General features: G+C 41.3%; 1 protein-coding gene across 6 annotated transcripts in view; it reads right to left on the reverse strand.

Moving 5' to 3' along the window:
* Positions 1-394: 394 nt before the first annotated feature.
* Positions 395-15,065, reverse strand: part of KCNIP1 (potassium voltage-gated channel interacting protein 1) — a 454,549-nt gene continuing 439,878 nt past the window's right edge. For all 6 annotated transcript variants that reach the window (XM_074916128.1, XM_074916124.1, XM_074916126.1 and 3 more), the window contains 6 exons: positions 10,793-10,862; positions 8,069-8,139; positions 5,816-5,923; positions 4,740-4,844; positions 4,118-4,180; positions 395-1,855 (listed from right to left, as the gene is read on the reverse strand). In XM_074916128.1, the coding sequence (XP_074772229.1) occupies positions 1,808-1,855; positions 4,118-4,180; positions 4,740-4,844; positions 5,816-5,923; positions 8,069-8,139; positions 10,793-10,862 (465 nt within the window). In that variant the 3' untranslated portion in view covers positions 395-1,807. The remainder of the gene's footprint in view (positions 1,856-4,117; positions 4,181-4,739; positions 4,845-5,815; positions 5,924-8,068; positions 8,140-10,792; positions 10,863-15,065) is intronic.

Raw genomic sequence — 15,065 nt, forward strand, 5'->3', positions numbered from 1 at the left:
ACTTTTGATGACAAGTGGGCAACTTATATTTAAGTTGACTACACAGAAGTGTATGGAGAAGCACAGTAAAAAAGGAAAAACGTCCCACCTAGGGGAATTAGCATAGCATCACACTAGTACTGATCAGACCTACCTCTATAATCAGGAATACTTCAATAGATTAAATTTTTATAAAATATAGGGCTACAGAAATGAGGCATTCTATATATTTTGTATTATAAAAAGCTTCCACTTAGATAATTTTTAAAATATATCTTCACTGCTAACAGTATATTTGTAATATAGTATCTGATATAATAAAAATATATGCTTACTGGATGGGAGCGATGTAGCACTATGGCAGGGACTCTCCGTTCTGTGTGGTTTGAGCAGCTGGAAGAGTTGGCTGTTCCCTTCGTTTCTCAGCCATCAGCTGCCTGGAGACTGCAATGGCACTCTTGTGTGTTAGCTTTCTTAAGAGTCTTCTGCAAAGCAGGCTCTGGCATGTTTCTCAGCTGACAATTAATCTACTGGGCAAAATCCAACCTTGATGTAAATTCACTACATAATTCTTTCTGTTTTACTAATTAAAAAAAACAACCCCCCAAACCAATGATCTATTTGGCATTAGTAAGGAAATGGGACTTGTACAAGTCATGCAACTGCCTTCTAGAAAAAAAGATTTTGCTACAGAAAATGTTAAACTACCCAAAGGGATATGTGGGCCTGGCCTCAACCTGATTCTGAGACTAACAACAACTAAGTAGGTCCTGATTAAACTTACAGGGCACTTTGTGGGTATCAGGGTGTGTATGTAGAAACACAGCTCCATCATCTGGGCCCTTTTCTGCACTAAGTAAAACTGGAAAGCTAAAATATATCCATAAAGTGGGGAACAATTTACTGTAATGTCCAACGGAAAAATGTAGACGTTCAAATGATGAACCTAGGAAGCGTGTGCCAAACTACACCTAAAGGACCACAGCACATGACCACGGTGCTGCTGAGATGCACACTGGAGAATCACTTGGTGTCCCACCACGTGCTCGGACTGCAGAAGGTGGCTGGGACCAGAGCGAGTATTCATCTTCCTGTACCAGCCCTTAGAAACCTGCCCGGTCTTGCAAGAACTTACCATCATTGAACAGCATTTGTTCTGTAGTTTGATATTTGTATGTGCAACACATGTTTTGCTCCTTTCTGGCTCACCCTGGCATGAAGATCCTCTGGTTCATGTGTTCATGAAAAACTCCAAACTCAGCATGGTGGCACCAGTGCATGTGAGAGGAGAAGTGGGATCTCTGCAGAAATGGGGATATTGGCTACACGGGCTGTCAGGTTAATGTCCTAGGTACATTTACTGTTCATTTTTTACAGACTGCCCTGGTAGATTTGACTTTTGTCAAAGCAGATTAACAGCAAGGCATTCATAAAACATTTTGTCATATGGTAGTATAGACTGAGCTTTTCACTTGCAATAGATGGCTGAGTAAGCTATCGACATGTGCTATCATATGTAATCATATACTAGATTAAAAGCAGGACTTGTGCCTAGCAAACAATGCTGTTTATTACTCATTGTACTTTGAGCAGCAGTTCTCTCTTGTCAGGATTTATTAAAATATTCACATGCTTCCAAAACGGAACAAAAGTCCACCAGTGTCTCTTGGGGAGAAGTGGGATTGGTTGCATTCGGTTGCCATTTGGTTGGAGATGTCGTACAAAATCCTCATACTGAACATGGCTGAATTGTAAAAAGCTTTCACCCAGAAAGGAGACCTTTGTTACACAGAAAGTCTCTGACTCCTCCAGCACTCACCAGACATGGTTACATCACATTCTCAAAGAGCTGTAAGGATCGCATGATATTGTCATCCTGCAAGCAATGAGAAGACATTTCCATAAAACCAGCACTGACAAGCATGACTCAGAACTTTGCATGGCACAGGAGGAGCTCTGCAGTTGCTACTGCATAATGCTTTTCATCCTCGATGAGCTGGAATTGATTCAGTGATCAGGTCCTGATTCTGCAAAACAGTTTTCTCTCTTACTCTGTCACCTTAGTTGGTCTGAGACATGCAAGCACAGGATCTTGTCATAAGTTTGACATTCAGTATGGGCTGTGCTTTACTGAAGAAAACCAGACACCAGCACTGAGCTGGTGACAGTACTGAACCCTCAGACTTCAGAGCCCAACTGCGTTTCATTGATCCTGAATATGCAAACACATACCTAGCTAATATGCTTCAAAATTTCCAATTAAATTGCAGGCTTTGAACTGCTAAGCAAGCTGCCTTGAAGGACCACTTCATCCCAGAAATACACCCAGCTCAAACCCCAAATACATGCAATCTCAGCCTTTCCGAGGTTCCTAGATCCAAATGAAAAAGTTGGGAGACACACAAAGAGAATCCCAGATTGTCTCTCATGAACTGTCAAAACTGTACTTTGAGGTAATAACCAGAGTAATATTCAAAAGCATAATGATGATTTCCATCCCCCCAGGAATTCAGTTATTCCACAAGTTAGAACAACCGTCTGCCGGTAACATGAAAATAATTTTCCACATTGAGCAACTTAAGAGATCTATTGCATCTCATTCCTCTATCTTATTTTGAGGCTGCATCCACCTGTCTCACCTCTAACACAGTCTGGTTGGTATCGTGGTACAAGGTATCACCTTGCATGGGAAACCAATCATCCTCCCCAAAGCAATGCTAGGAGTTCACTGCCCATGAGCCATACCCTCGGAAATGGCAGAGCTAAGCACTATAGTGCATTTTGGTTTGTTTTTCATAAAGAAAAAAACCCCAACACCTTAGTGTTGCAGGGCCTGCTCCTATCTGCCAGGAGAGCACACATGACAGTGCAGGAGTCTGCACAGCTCCTAGTGCAAGTATGTCAGCACGAGGAACCAAACCCAAACTAGGGCAGAGCATTAAACAAACTGTAACGGTTAGAAGTTGTTTTAATACTGAGACCACCAATCACTCACACACGCATCCAGCCTGAAGGCAGATTATGAATGTGAAGAATAATTCACAACACAAATGATTAAATTAGAGACCCAAACCAAGCCAAACAATCAGGAAGGACCAAGAACGAAGTAACCGAAAAAAAAAAATTAGCCTTGTATTATGCATCTGCTAACAAGGATTTTGCCGCTGGAAGTCCCTGACTAAGAAGTATTCTGGATTTTGCCAGAGCCAGACTTAAACACAGAAACATCAGGAACCAGTCTAGCCCTCCAGAGTCAGCGTCTTCCCACTGCTCAGGTACAGAAGAGCTGTCTGACTGCAGAACATGGAGGATTTTTCCAAGGAAAGTAAAATACACAGGTGGGCTGGTATGCAATTATTGTCACCAATGTAAATTTTCTAAAATGCAGAGGCCATTATTGTACTGATTAAATATTAGAGAGATCTCTGAGCAAACATCCACACAGTTAATTACAGTCTAAAGACAACAGATACTTGGCCAATTGCATGTTAATGCAGATGCTCGCCTTTGTGCCAGTGCTAAAAATATCAGCAATTATTTATTACAGCCAACCTAATGTATGGAATTTGCAAGAGGGAGCTTATTTCCAAAACAGGAAAAAAAAAAAAAATCATTGCTATGATGACAGCATTTGCTTTTAGTATTTGACCACATCAAAATGTTTGACCATGTTACAAATCAGTGCTTCAGTTACAAGATTTTGAGACACCTTTGGCTCTGGGCAGTTCCAGCAATGTGGTACCTGCTAATGGACATTCAGGGGCAGCACACAGAGACAATATCAAGGGGAAGGAAAAATACTAAGGAAGTTTAAGGGCGCTATGAGTTTTCTCTAGAGTTATCTGCTTGCCTACAGAATCAGGCACTGCAGTTCACTCAGGAAAAAAAAAAGCACTGGCCACCAGCTGTAGAAATGAAGAGGCCCTCTCCCATGATCAACCTGACCCTACTTCACTGTTCAGTCACAGGCTTCACAGAGCACCACACAAAATTCAGTCTTAAAGCTGTCTTTTTTCACAGAGCAACAGAAACTGGGGATCCTGAGCAGCATCTTGTTTCAAATGGAGTTTGTCCAAAGGGAAAGCAAATGCTGTGGCATGAGCAAGACCTTTCATTGCAGTTGTAATCTTGTCCTTACCTCCTGACATGATTCAATAAACTCATCTAAAGTTACAACACCATCTTTGTTTTTATCCATTTTCTGCAAAATAAAATAAAAAAAATTTTTTTGTTTCTGTAGGTAACACTGCAGTTATAGTATAATATCTTAGTTGATGCAATCTGAATAAACCTACGGCACAGTCTCAGTGTCATTGGCTAAATTTCCCAACTGCTATGGACTTGTTTACTCTAGCATTTGGAGTGCTTTTGAGGTCATCTCCAACTACGCCTTCACTCACAAACATAGCAACCTCTGCCGTCATATCATTTATTTATTCATTGCCTCACCAACCAGCACCCATATTCCTGTCTCTCTTTACAGGCAGTTAAGAGAAGCAGCACAGAAGGGCTACAACACAGGCAGAGGCTTTAGACTTGCTGGATGTGGCACATGCCAATGCAAAGGGTCAGGCTAAGAGACAAATGAGATACCTTTGGAGCAGGAAATCAGCAGACACTGTACCGTTAGGCTGAATGGCTGCTAGGGTTTATTTTGGAATATACAGTGGGGCACAGGATTGAATTTAGGGCTAACTTTACTGTAAAGTGTATCAGTACATAGCTCAAGCGTTAAGAAAAACACATCAAAAATTAAGTACCTGGAAGAATACTTCTACGTGCTGCCTTGGCGCATCTTCCTTGAGCACTGGATACGTGTACTTTCCCATCATATCATAAATTGCCTTTACGATATCCATCATTTCCTGCAGTAGTGGCATGCCAGCACAAACACAAAAGGGAAATTGATAGAAATTATACCACATTTCTTTCTTTTACTGCTCTTTTCTTCGCTCTTCTTCTCCTATTACAAAACAGCACAGAGAACGCCTATACGTGTGCATGAAGACAGATGTATCATATACACGTTCATCTGTAAAAGACAAGTGCTTCTTTCTGACTGTGCCATGACTTTGCCACAGCTGTGCTGGAGGCTCCCGCAACGCTCACTGCCCTTGGGGCCAGGAGCACTGTGGGACACATGTTCTGACATGGCATCTGCTGGGGATGGTGCTGGGCTGCAAGGGGCACGCTCGGTCCTGAGCACTGCGGCACTAACCTTGTCCCAGAGCCTCCCCCAGGGCCAGGGACCTTCATGGCACTCTGTGTGAACCTGGCCCTTCTCCATGCCTGGCACAAACTGCTACACAACTCCATGACTGGGAGCAGTAACTGCAAACCCTCCAGGTACACACAATAGTTTTGAGAAGATACACCAAGATGTATTTGCAAAATATTCAAGGTTACCAGGCTCAAAAACAAGGCTTCCCACAAGGGGACCAGGCAATACCAGATAAGAAGATTCGGGAGTAGTGCTGGGGACTTCTAGTGCTCCAAGTGAGCCCACACCATACCTCCCAGTGCAGCCAGAAACCCCTTGTGTCTCAGTCACTATTGTCACCATCACCCTCCTCTTCACAAAGGTTGTGTTGCTCACAGCTGTAACTAGGATTTTGCTCCTGGCTAAAGCAATCCATTAAAGGCTCTATAATATAGGAAAATATGTCTACAAAATCATGCAATATAAGACACTGCACACTTTACTTAGACATAAATAAATGCTCAAGTCCAGTCTGATTTGCATTTCATTAGCTGCATGTAAAATTAACTGTGCTCTACAACAGAAACCAGTTGGCTTTGTTCAGAAATCAACCACACTTGTCAGGAACAGCCTTACCTCCTTGTTTATATAGCCATCCTTATTTATGTCATACAGATTAAACGTCCATCTTAGCTTTTCATGAACAGTTCCTCGCAACAGAATGGACAATGCCATCACAAAATCCTGGTTCGAGGCAGAGAGAGAAGTGTGAATTTTTATAACATCCTTTTCTAAGTCACTTCTTTATATAATGCCAGTCAAAAGACTAATCTTTTTAGGATAGAGCATATGGTTATCAATCTCTTCTGGCTGTCTTTTCCAAAAATGTGTCCTCTCTGACTAACTCAGTGGATGCAGCATCTGCTAAGATGATCTCCGTACTGTCACACTAATAAATGTGTATGAGGTAACCAGGAAAATCAGAAAAGTCCTCAAGTACTTCACTGCAGTCAATGCAAAAGCCAAGTTTATGGTATGGGTTAGGCAGCTTAGCAATGCTGGAAGGGCAGGAAGACCTAATGGGTGCTGCAGCCTTAAACTCTCCTAGACCTCAGGTGAGGGTTGTGAGAACAGCACAGGATTAAGAGTATATCCAGTCCAAGACAGGCAGATTCAGATCCTAAACACAGACAGTGCCTGCTCTGACTCCGCAGACTTGCCAGAAGCAGCACAGCATGCTCCAGACCAGAAGCTGGGACACCTTCCTTGCTACCCATCCAAATTTATCATTCTCTAAACTCCAAATGCTGCATGAATGTAAGCATGGCAAAATACACGACTGGTTTCTAAGAGCACTGCCAGATGCTCCACTGGCCATTCCCCTTCTAGAAATAGTCTGCTGCAAGGAGTCATTCAGACTGCCACTGCCTGGTTAAACACAGCTGGACTTTAACTGTGGAAGTAGGAGCTGATGCTTTCTTACCTCCAGCCCTAGGGTGCTGGCAAAGAAGGAAAAAATCCAGCATTTTTTCTGTTCCTGCCTTAAGAGAGCTGGAGAGATCCCAAATTCCTCTAACACAAGGAGCCTTAGGTTTTGTTCTCTGACCAGATGTGACTCCTACCACTAATGACGCAGTCACAGCATTTTAATTGCATTTTTTGTTTACAGTAAAGTTATCATTTCCAGTACCTTTGATTTATTGTTTATAGTGCCCCGTGGCTCAGGCACTCTAAGTAGCATTGCTACAGGGATTGTACAGGCAGAGCTTCAAGCTAACAGAGCTATATACAGTTCCTGATAACTCGTTTAATGTGCTCAGTCTTTCCTATGTTATCTCCATTAGCTCTGCACGGGGCAGTGCGGGCCAGTGCATCACTTCTTAGAATACTATGCTCCTTTTTCCCAAGGCTCAGAGGAATCTGAATTTGCTGAATGAGACAAAATAGGAGACAAAATGCTTATGTTTGACAACCACTAAAGAGACAGGTTTGCCAGGAAGGAAAGCTCAGCACTTTTTGATTTTTTTCTTAAATACTTATCTAAGCATTTTTCTGTGTCTCAGTCCGTTTAGGTTTCTGGAAGCCTCTGAGTAGCTGCCATATGCAAAACTCCTGCTGCAGCTGTTGCCACAGAGACACACACATGGAAACTATAACATCCTCATTTTACATTTGATAAATGAACAAATTTCTTAGTCTTATCTGTAAATTACCAGAGTTCTTGGCTTTCTGACAGCAAAGGCAAGACTGCCTATGATTTCTAGTTTTATCATCACAGCAAACTGTCTTCGAAACTATGAAGTTCATCCTCCACAAGTCTACGACTTAACATACCCCTTTGCTGCACTCCTCCAGCTATATGTGTGAGCGTGAAGCATGGCTATTTGTAGCCACAGGCCTTTCTGTTAAAGGGTGAATTTAGTTCCCACGGGGTACCAAGTACCTGAGATGCTTGTTCAGTATATCATATAAGCTTTAAAAAACCATACTGCAGCAACATACAAATATAACAGTGCAATAATGCAATGCATGATGACTACAGAAAGTACAAGATGTACTGGCTTTTCTTTGACATCCAAATTATCCATGCCACTCATCTCTTCATATAGGACTGTCCTCAACCCCTTCTCTCTGCTACATAATCTCTGCACTTTCTCCCTGTGACACTAACGCAATCCATATGTTTCTCTGGTGAAAGGAAACAGTCAACTTCATCTGCATAAACTACAGTGAACCAGATTTTAAAGTATCAACTGATTTGAGACTGAAACCTCTAATCCATTATCCAACTAGTCCTAATCCATAATCCAACTAGTTCACAGAACAGAAAGGATGGAAAATCTTAAAAACACAGAAGTGAGAAAGAGGTATCAAATGCAAAACAATTACCTCAAACTTCACTGAGCCATTCTGTGCAGTGTCAAATGCGTTAAAGAGATAATGTGCATACATGCTAGCATCTGAAAAACAGAAAGGGCACCGATTGGTACAACAGTTCTTTATACACTAATGGCTCCAAACAACATTCATGACCTTTTTTTCCTTTTGTATAAAACCCAGCCTTGTAGAATTGCCAGATATTCTATGAACCAGTAAATGTTAACACCCATGCCCTCCCTTAAAACAGCTTTGAAACGTGAAAGCGTTTATCACAGTAGAAACAATTTGGATTACGTGGCTGTACTTGAAAGAATGAGCAAAAAAACCCAACCATCCAAGAGTGTCTCTGGGGCAAATGGAGTACTAGCTCTGGTGGCAAATGCTGCAAAAGCACGTGTGCTTCCTTCCTCTACCTTTTCGCTTTGTGTCAGATACAGCAGAGGTCCCCAGGGACTGTCCAACTTCAGAAGGGTCTAGTCCCAGTAACTGGAGCTTGTCCCATGACTGTTAAAAAGGGCAGTCTCATTTGAAGCATATTTTTGTCCTTTTGAATCTTAAACTGCTGGTTTTAGAAAAACTTTTCTATTGAGAAGAATACTTTCTATGGCCACATGAAGGATGGCTGTTAAGTGGGAAAAACAGTAATGGTAACCAGAAAAATAAAATCAAATAGATGTATGACCTCAAGACCTTCACTGGCCTGTTCTCTGCTCTGGAGGCAATTTGCACTGCTCTCTGTCTTACTAGAGCCCAGCTTTACAAGATGGAAGCAACTGACATTAAATTTCCTTAATGACTTCATTGTTTTTCTAGCAGCCATGAGCTTTTTTGTCTCTTCTATGCTTGGCCTCTATCACACTGCATTAGCCAAGCCTGAATCCTCATACTCAATGTATGGGTATTCGGGTGAAGCTTGGTGCCCTGTGCTACACAGGCAGTCAGGTAGAATGACCCAGCATCTCTTTACTCTGATCTCTATGAAATAATTAAATATTTTCACATTATTCAAATCCAGGAAAGTGTAACAGTGTGCAGAAAAATCAAATACTTAAGTTACCGTAATTCGTAAGGATAGAATACTTTGGACCGTAGTCAAAAAAAAAAAAATTGTCTGCTACATTTTTAAGAGAAGGATTCTGAAATCAAACAGCTCCAGAAGAAAACATAGGAGCCCTATTTAACAAAAACATCACAAGCCTGGGATGACACTGCACAGAGTTTTTATAATTCAGATCTTCTTTACTACCTCTGGGATGTACAAGTTTATTTGTACAGAGAGCCATAAAAGTGAAAAAATCTCTGAGGAATCTGAAATCTCACGATTTATGATGCTAAGGTTATACAAACAGTTTGGAAACCAAGTGAAAGAAAACAGTGTAAAATGCGAGATCACACGTGCTGTTAAATTGATTTATTATTAAGTATAGTTGTACTACCATTGTCATTAACCAAGGGAGAAAAACATTTCAAGAGAATGGGACAGAAAAAAAAAAGACAAGTCCTTGTCAACCTCAGGAGAGGGGAAAAAAGTTATCTATCCATGAAAAGGTGACATTTCTGTGCCTGTTTGTTTTCCACACATGGGAAGGAAGGACCTCAGGCACACATGAGGTGTGTTACTTCAAGGAGTTAGTGCAGTTACTTGGGGTAACTGGAGTTCCTCGGACTTACTGGAACTTAGGCTGAAAACACAAAACACATCCAGGAATACATTAAGACTATAAATACTTAATTTTCTGCATATTTGTTAAAAAAAAATTAAATTCACTAGTTGCTTTCTTATAACAGAACAATAGGAAATCATCAAGTCCATACTTTTATAGGTGTACATCTTTTTGTACATCACATGCATCGTAAGACATAAGCATAACATGTTTTATCTTGACATGTAGTTGAAAACCCACTTGTTAATAACCTTCTTAAAATAAATGCACATGCACACATACACTCTTGCAGAAGCTTCAGTCATCATTGCACAATGAGTGTATTCTGCAGCTACTACAGAGTAGAACACATTTGGAAAGCCTCAAATACTGAATCTTTTACTAAAAAGTCACTTAAACCCATGACTCATTTCAATTTGGGAAGAGTATCCCCACAGAACATACCAGTTAGAAGAACATATAGGTTCTTTTAAAAGGCAAGAACGTATATTTTTTGAGGTTTAATACAATAGTTTCCAATACAATACATTCCAATACAAGACACGATCCTGTCTTAGTCACACAAACACCAAAAATGATCATTTCATGTAGCTAGGAGTTCACATATCAATTAAGAACTGCTTTAAGAATTGTAGGGAGGTTTTGATTAATTTGCAGGCCAAAATAAGGTCTGGGACTCTTCTGCGCTAGATACTACATGCACAGCAGTACAACAGCAGGGAAGCAGAGACACACTGAGGGGAAGTGATTTAGCTTTCTGCCACCCAGAAAGTCAGTACGAAATAAAAGCTCCAATTCCCAGTTTCTATTTTGGACAGGGAATAAAAAGCTGACAACTAGGGGCAGTCTTTAATGTGGGTTTGACTATATTCTTGTGAAATAACAGTTCAAAGGGCCTAACTGAATTTTATTACCTTGATGTTTGCGTTTCTGATTAAGATCCTGCAAAACTTAAGCTCAATTCACATCTCTTGCACAGATTATCTGAAGTAGTTTTGCAGCCAGCTGGCAGTAATGAATGTTAAGGCATGCTTCAATAAACCTGACAGACACAAAATACTCTGCTTACCTCCATGAGGAAAAAACTGTGCATAGATCTGTTTGAATGTTTCTTCATTAACAACCCCACTAGGACACTCCTGTTGGAAAAACAAAAAAGAAAAAAAAAAATCAGGAAGAACACCCATCTCTGTAAAGGTTCATTTGCAAAACTCTACAAGCCCGAAGAGAGCAATTAAACAAATCACATTCCTGTTCTCACAGTGCTCTAGATGCATGAACTGTGTAGCTGAAGAAATTAAAATAATTCAGACTGCAATTTCATCTTAAGCGTCTCACAGTCTTGGTTCACCATTATTAACATTTCTAACAGTGTTTTCAGCAGTGTTTAATCGCTGTTTTATAGGACGACCTAGAAAGGCAGCTCATGCCTTCTGTCATGAAGCTTTCATCTAATAATTACAAATCATGTTAGTGCCAGCTAACACTTCCCTGTCTGATGCCTCCACATATATGAATTCATTAATCCTCAGCAGAAGACTGTAGCCAGACACCTGGCACCAGCTCCATGGAAGCTAACAGTACATACTATACTAGTAAGTCCTTACAAACAAGCATTAGTATTAGGCTAAAAAAGATTAGATCACTTTTAATCTGTTTATCTGCTCAGTCTTCTGTAAACTTCTAAGAAGGCAGACTCTGCCCACACAAATTTTCTAACCTGGCAACCTGTAAAGTTATTTTATTTTTAAGCTCTGGTACTAGAATGTAAGGCATTTCATTTCACTTTTGACTGCTGAGGGCAAACACTTGGGAAGAGGGTGGCAGATTTTCTGCCCTGAACTTCCTGACCTACTAACTAACTAGCCCGATGGGGCAGCATTCAGGAAGGGAAAAGGGGATCCCTGCCTGGAAGGCTCGAGCTTGCTCTGCTACAGCCCAGCAAAATCCAAGCCATTATGGTAGTTTGGGTAGGAGGTGCTCCCTGGGCACACTGCAGAGTCTGGGCAGTGCCCGTGACAAGGGAGACACGGCAGGTGTGAGGAGCTGAGCCCCCAGGTGCTTCACCTGGTAAGAGATATCTGAACTGTCCTTCGATCTTACCCCATAGGATGCAGGATTGCATGCAATGCAAGAGATGGTGAAAACCAGCACAAGAACTGTCTCTGTTTTGTGAATCCTGTTTCCTTCCTCTCAACTCTCTCTAAAATTTAAATTACGGGGAAAATTCAAGTAAAATTCAAGAGCAAATTTAGCATGACTGTGGTGCTTTACCGCCCCTCAGCAAGCTCAGTGCTGTAATAACACGTGTTCGTGGATCACAGGGAGCCTCAGGCGTTGCTATCTGACAATATGAAGTTTTCAAGTACAAAAAATATTTCCCAGTTCATGCCACTCTTCCTCACAGATTGCCTATCAACCAATTTTGAAAGCAAACCAGAGCACAACAATAAAATAACCACGGAACTAACAGTTTTTCACAGAGCACAGAATTATAGACACAGAAGAGTCAGCTTTCTCCCACATTCAGAAATACCAGCTGTCAGAGACATCACGGGTCTGGCCCCTGCTGCAGGCATCTGACCCCCTTCGCAGCAATTTCAATTCTTCAGCCCCAGTTGAGTCAATGTGTCACAGGGAGGGAAGAGGAGCAAGAACACTGCCACTCCTGGTAGGACATGCTGAAGATGGATTATCTGAATAGCTTAACTCAGAATTTCTCATGAAACTGGTACATATATCTTGGTTTGATGCTTATGATTAAACTGAAGGCCAGATTTGGGATCAAGAAAGTTCATCAGTTACTGGCAGTATACTCGCTCCATGCTTTCCTCTTTCTATGTCACACTACGATTGCTGCCCCATTTTAATACAGGTCCTTCAACACGGAGTTTTACAGTTCTATAACCCTTTGCACAAGGAATCACCAGCTTTCAGTTTTTGCAACCTGACTCCTACTACTTTGCCTGACAGCCCCAAATTCCTCTACAGAGAGACTGCAAGCAGACAGTTGATCCTGACACTTTTTCTACCTGCCACTTGTGATTTTGTAGATCTTCCCTTCATTATTTCTTTTCCAGGCTAAAGCATGTCACCCTGAGAAGCACAGAAGGCACTGAGCATCCTTTGACCATCCCTTCTCTGCATTCTTCCATTTCCACCACATTTTTGAGACAGCAGCCCAGGACTGCAAGCCATGTTCAAGATGCCAGTATACCATTTATTTGTCCTGCAGCATAACAACGTTCTCTCCCCATTTCTCTGTTCTTTCCCTAATAAATCCTGATTGAGTTATTGGAGAAATAGGATAGAAACTGTTTTTCAGATCTTCTTCAATAATGGTAAGGCTAATCCAGTCTATCTGGCTAACCCTGGCTAGTTTTTAGGCAGCATATATCTTCCTCTTGGACTTACCTTCTAAAGTAATGGAAATACATTTAACAGTTAATTCTTCTGCACTAACACATCGAGGAGGGCCATGCCTCTGTGCAGACTGAGATGTTGTGGTAGCACAATCAAGCTTGGGGATGAACAGGAGTTTGAAAGAGCACGGAGCTGTACAGCCTTTACATCCAAACACACTATTGCCACATAACACTACCTGGAACATACGTGCTACATCACATGATGCTGTTGGGGTGGAGACCCCCCTAATCTCCATATAATTATGTGTTTGCCCTGACTTCGTTAAAGAGAGGGCTTGGCAGTGTGTGTCATGGCCCTAGGCAGGTTTGCAAAGCAGGGCAGATATAAGTACTGCTATAGTTTCCCACTACTGGCAGCTTGGAGCTGCCATAGATGCATATACTCTGTGTGCTACACCCCACTGTGCAGATCCAAGACAGACAAATGCTTATTCTGGTAGTGTTACAGGTTGTGGAATTTGCGATGAGTAAACTTAGGAAGTCTAAGAAAATCCCTTTGAACTGGTGATGCAGAAAGTTGGAGGAAGATTCAAGTCTATGACTTATTTAATGATGAGTTCTTTAGATACCTTTTAAGAATCAAAAAGACTTTGACAAGAAATTCTTCCATGAAAAGCCTATAGAGGAAAAAAGGCTTTTTTCCAAGCCTGTGATCTGTCAGCATCACCTGCTGCTGCTGTGCAATTATTAACCATGGAAAAGGACAGGGCAAACAAGAGACATCACTTTATCCTGTGCAAGTCAAAGAAGGAGAGCAAGGAGGGGCACTTCAGGTGACGTCAGAGGCAGTTCTTTAATCACATACCTGTTCACTATTGAAATTAGGGATTAGATCTGAGTTCCTTCCTTCAATGCAGAAGAAATCCTGCTGTGTTCTACACACTATTTGGGTAGAAGACCATTAGTGATTTTAGATAGATTTGAGCTAAGGAAAGGATAATCTGTTGCTTGGAAAGCCCTGAAATTATCTTTCACTCTATGTAATTCATATCCTAACAACTGTCCTTCCCCTGGTTAGGTTTAAGTGTCCCAATAAAAACCCAAACCTGGCACTGTAGTCTTGACCTTGCTGGGGCCTTCGTTTCTCCAGCATTAGTGTTCAGGGCTTGTTCCACAGCAAGGGGGTGAAAAGACCAACTGGACTATTGAAAACCAGTGGCTGCAGGTCCAGACCTTGATTTTTCATTTGCAAAACTAACAAAACTTTCTAATTTTATACGGCAGAATTCCTGGTTAGATGAGAATCCTCAAAACATTCCAGAGCTCCTAATAAAATAGCCGCTGCCAGGTTGCTTTGTTATGAGAAACATGGTTACTTTTTCATCTGTTCATGCCACTTCTAATAAGCTAGAAATCATTAAAAGAAGAGTAGGTGATAGATACCATAAAAATGTTGTCCCAGAAGTCATGTTTCCTAAAACATGTAATTTAAAGTACATTAAATAAATAATGTGAAATTTATTTATGGTATCTTTTAACCATAGATCTGACCTATCAACAGCCATTCTTACATAGAAACTTTCTCCTTAGTCAATGGAGTGCTGCTGCTCCAAGACCCACACTGGACCTTGGCAGAACTTCAGAGTATTTGACCAAGTCATCATTCTGTTTAAAACCAAGCCTAGCAGAGCACCAGACCATCCTTTGCAGCATAGTGCTACTGGCCAAACACATGAAGTGAGGATGTGATTTCTTTCTCTCTTGATAAATACAGCTATTATATTCACTAAGAACCATCACTTCACATGCCTAAAGACAGTTTATAAATGTAGGGACTGATCATTATTTTCTTTATACCAACCACAGTTGCAGAGTCCCTTGGACCTCTTCAATGCTATATTAATAGCCCATGTTTACTAAGAGCCCCAGCCCACCACTAGCAACCCTGAGAATGAAGCTGATGTCTGAAAAGGGCAG

The sequence above is a fragment of the Athene noctua genome, chromosome 12, assembly GCF_965140245.1.
Source record: "Athene noctua chromosome 12, bAthNoc1.hap1.1, whole genome shotgun sequence".
Lineage (NCBI taxonomy): Eukaryota > Metazoa > Chordata > Aves > Strigiformes > Strigidae > Athene > Athene noctua.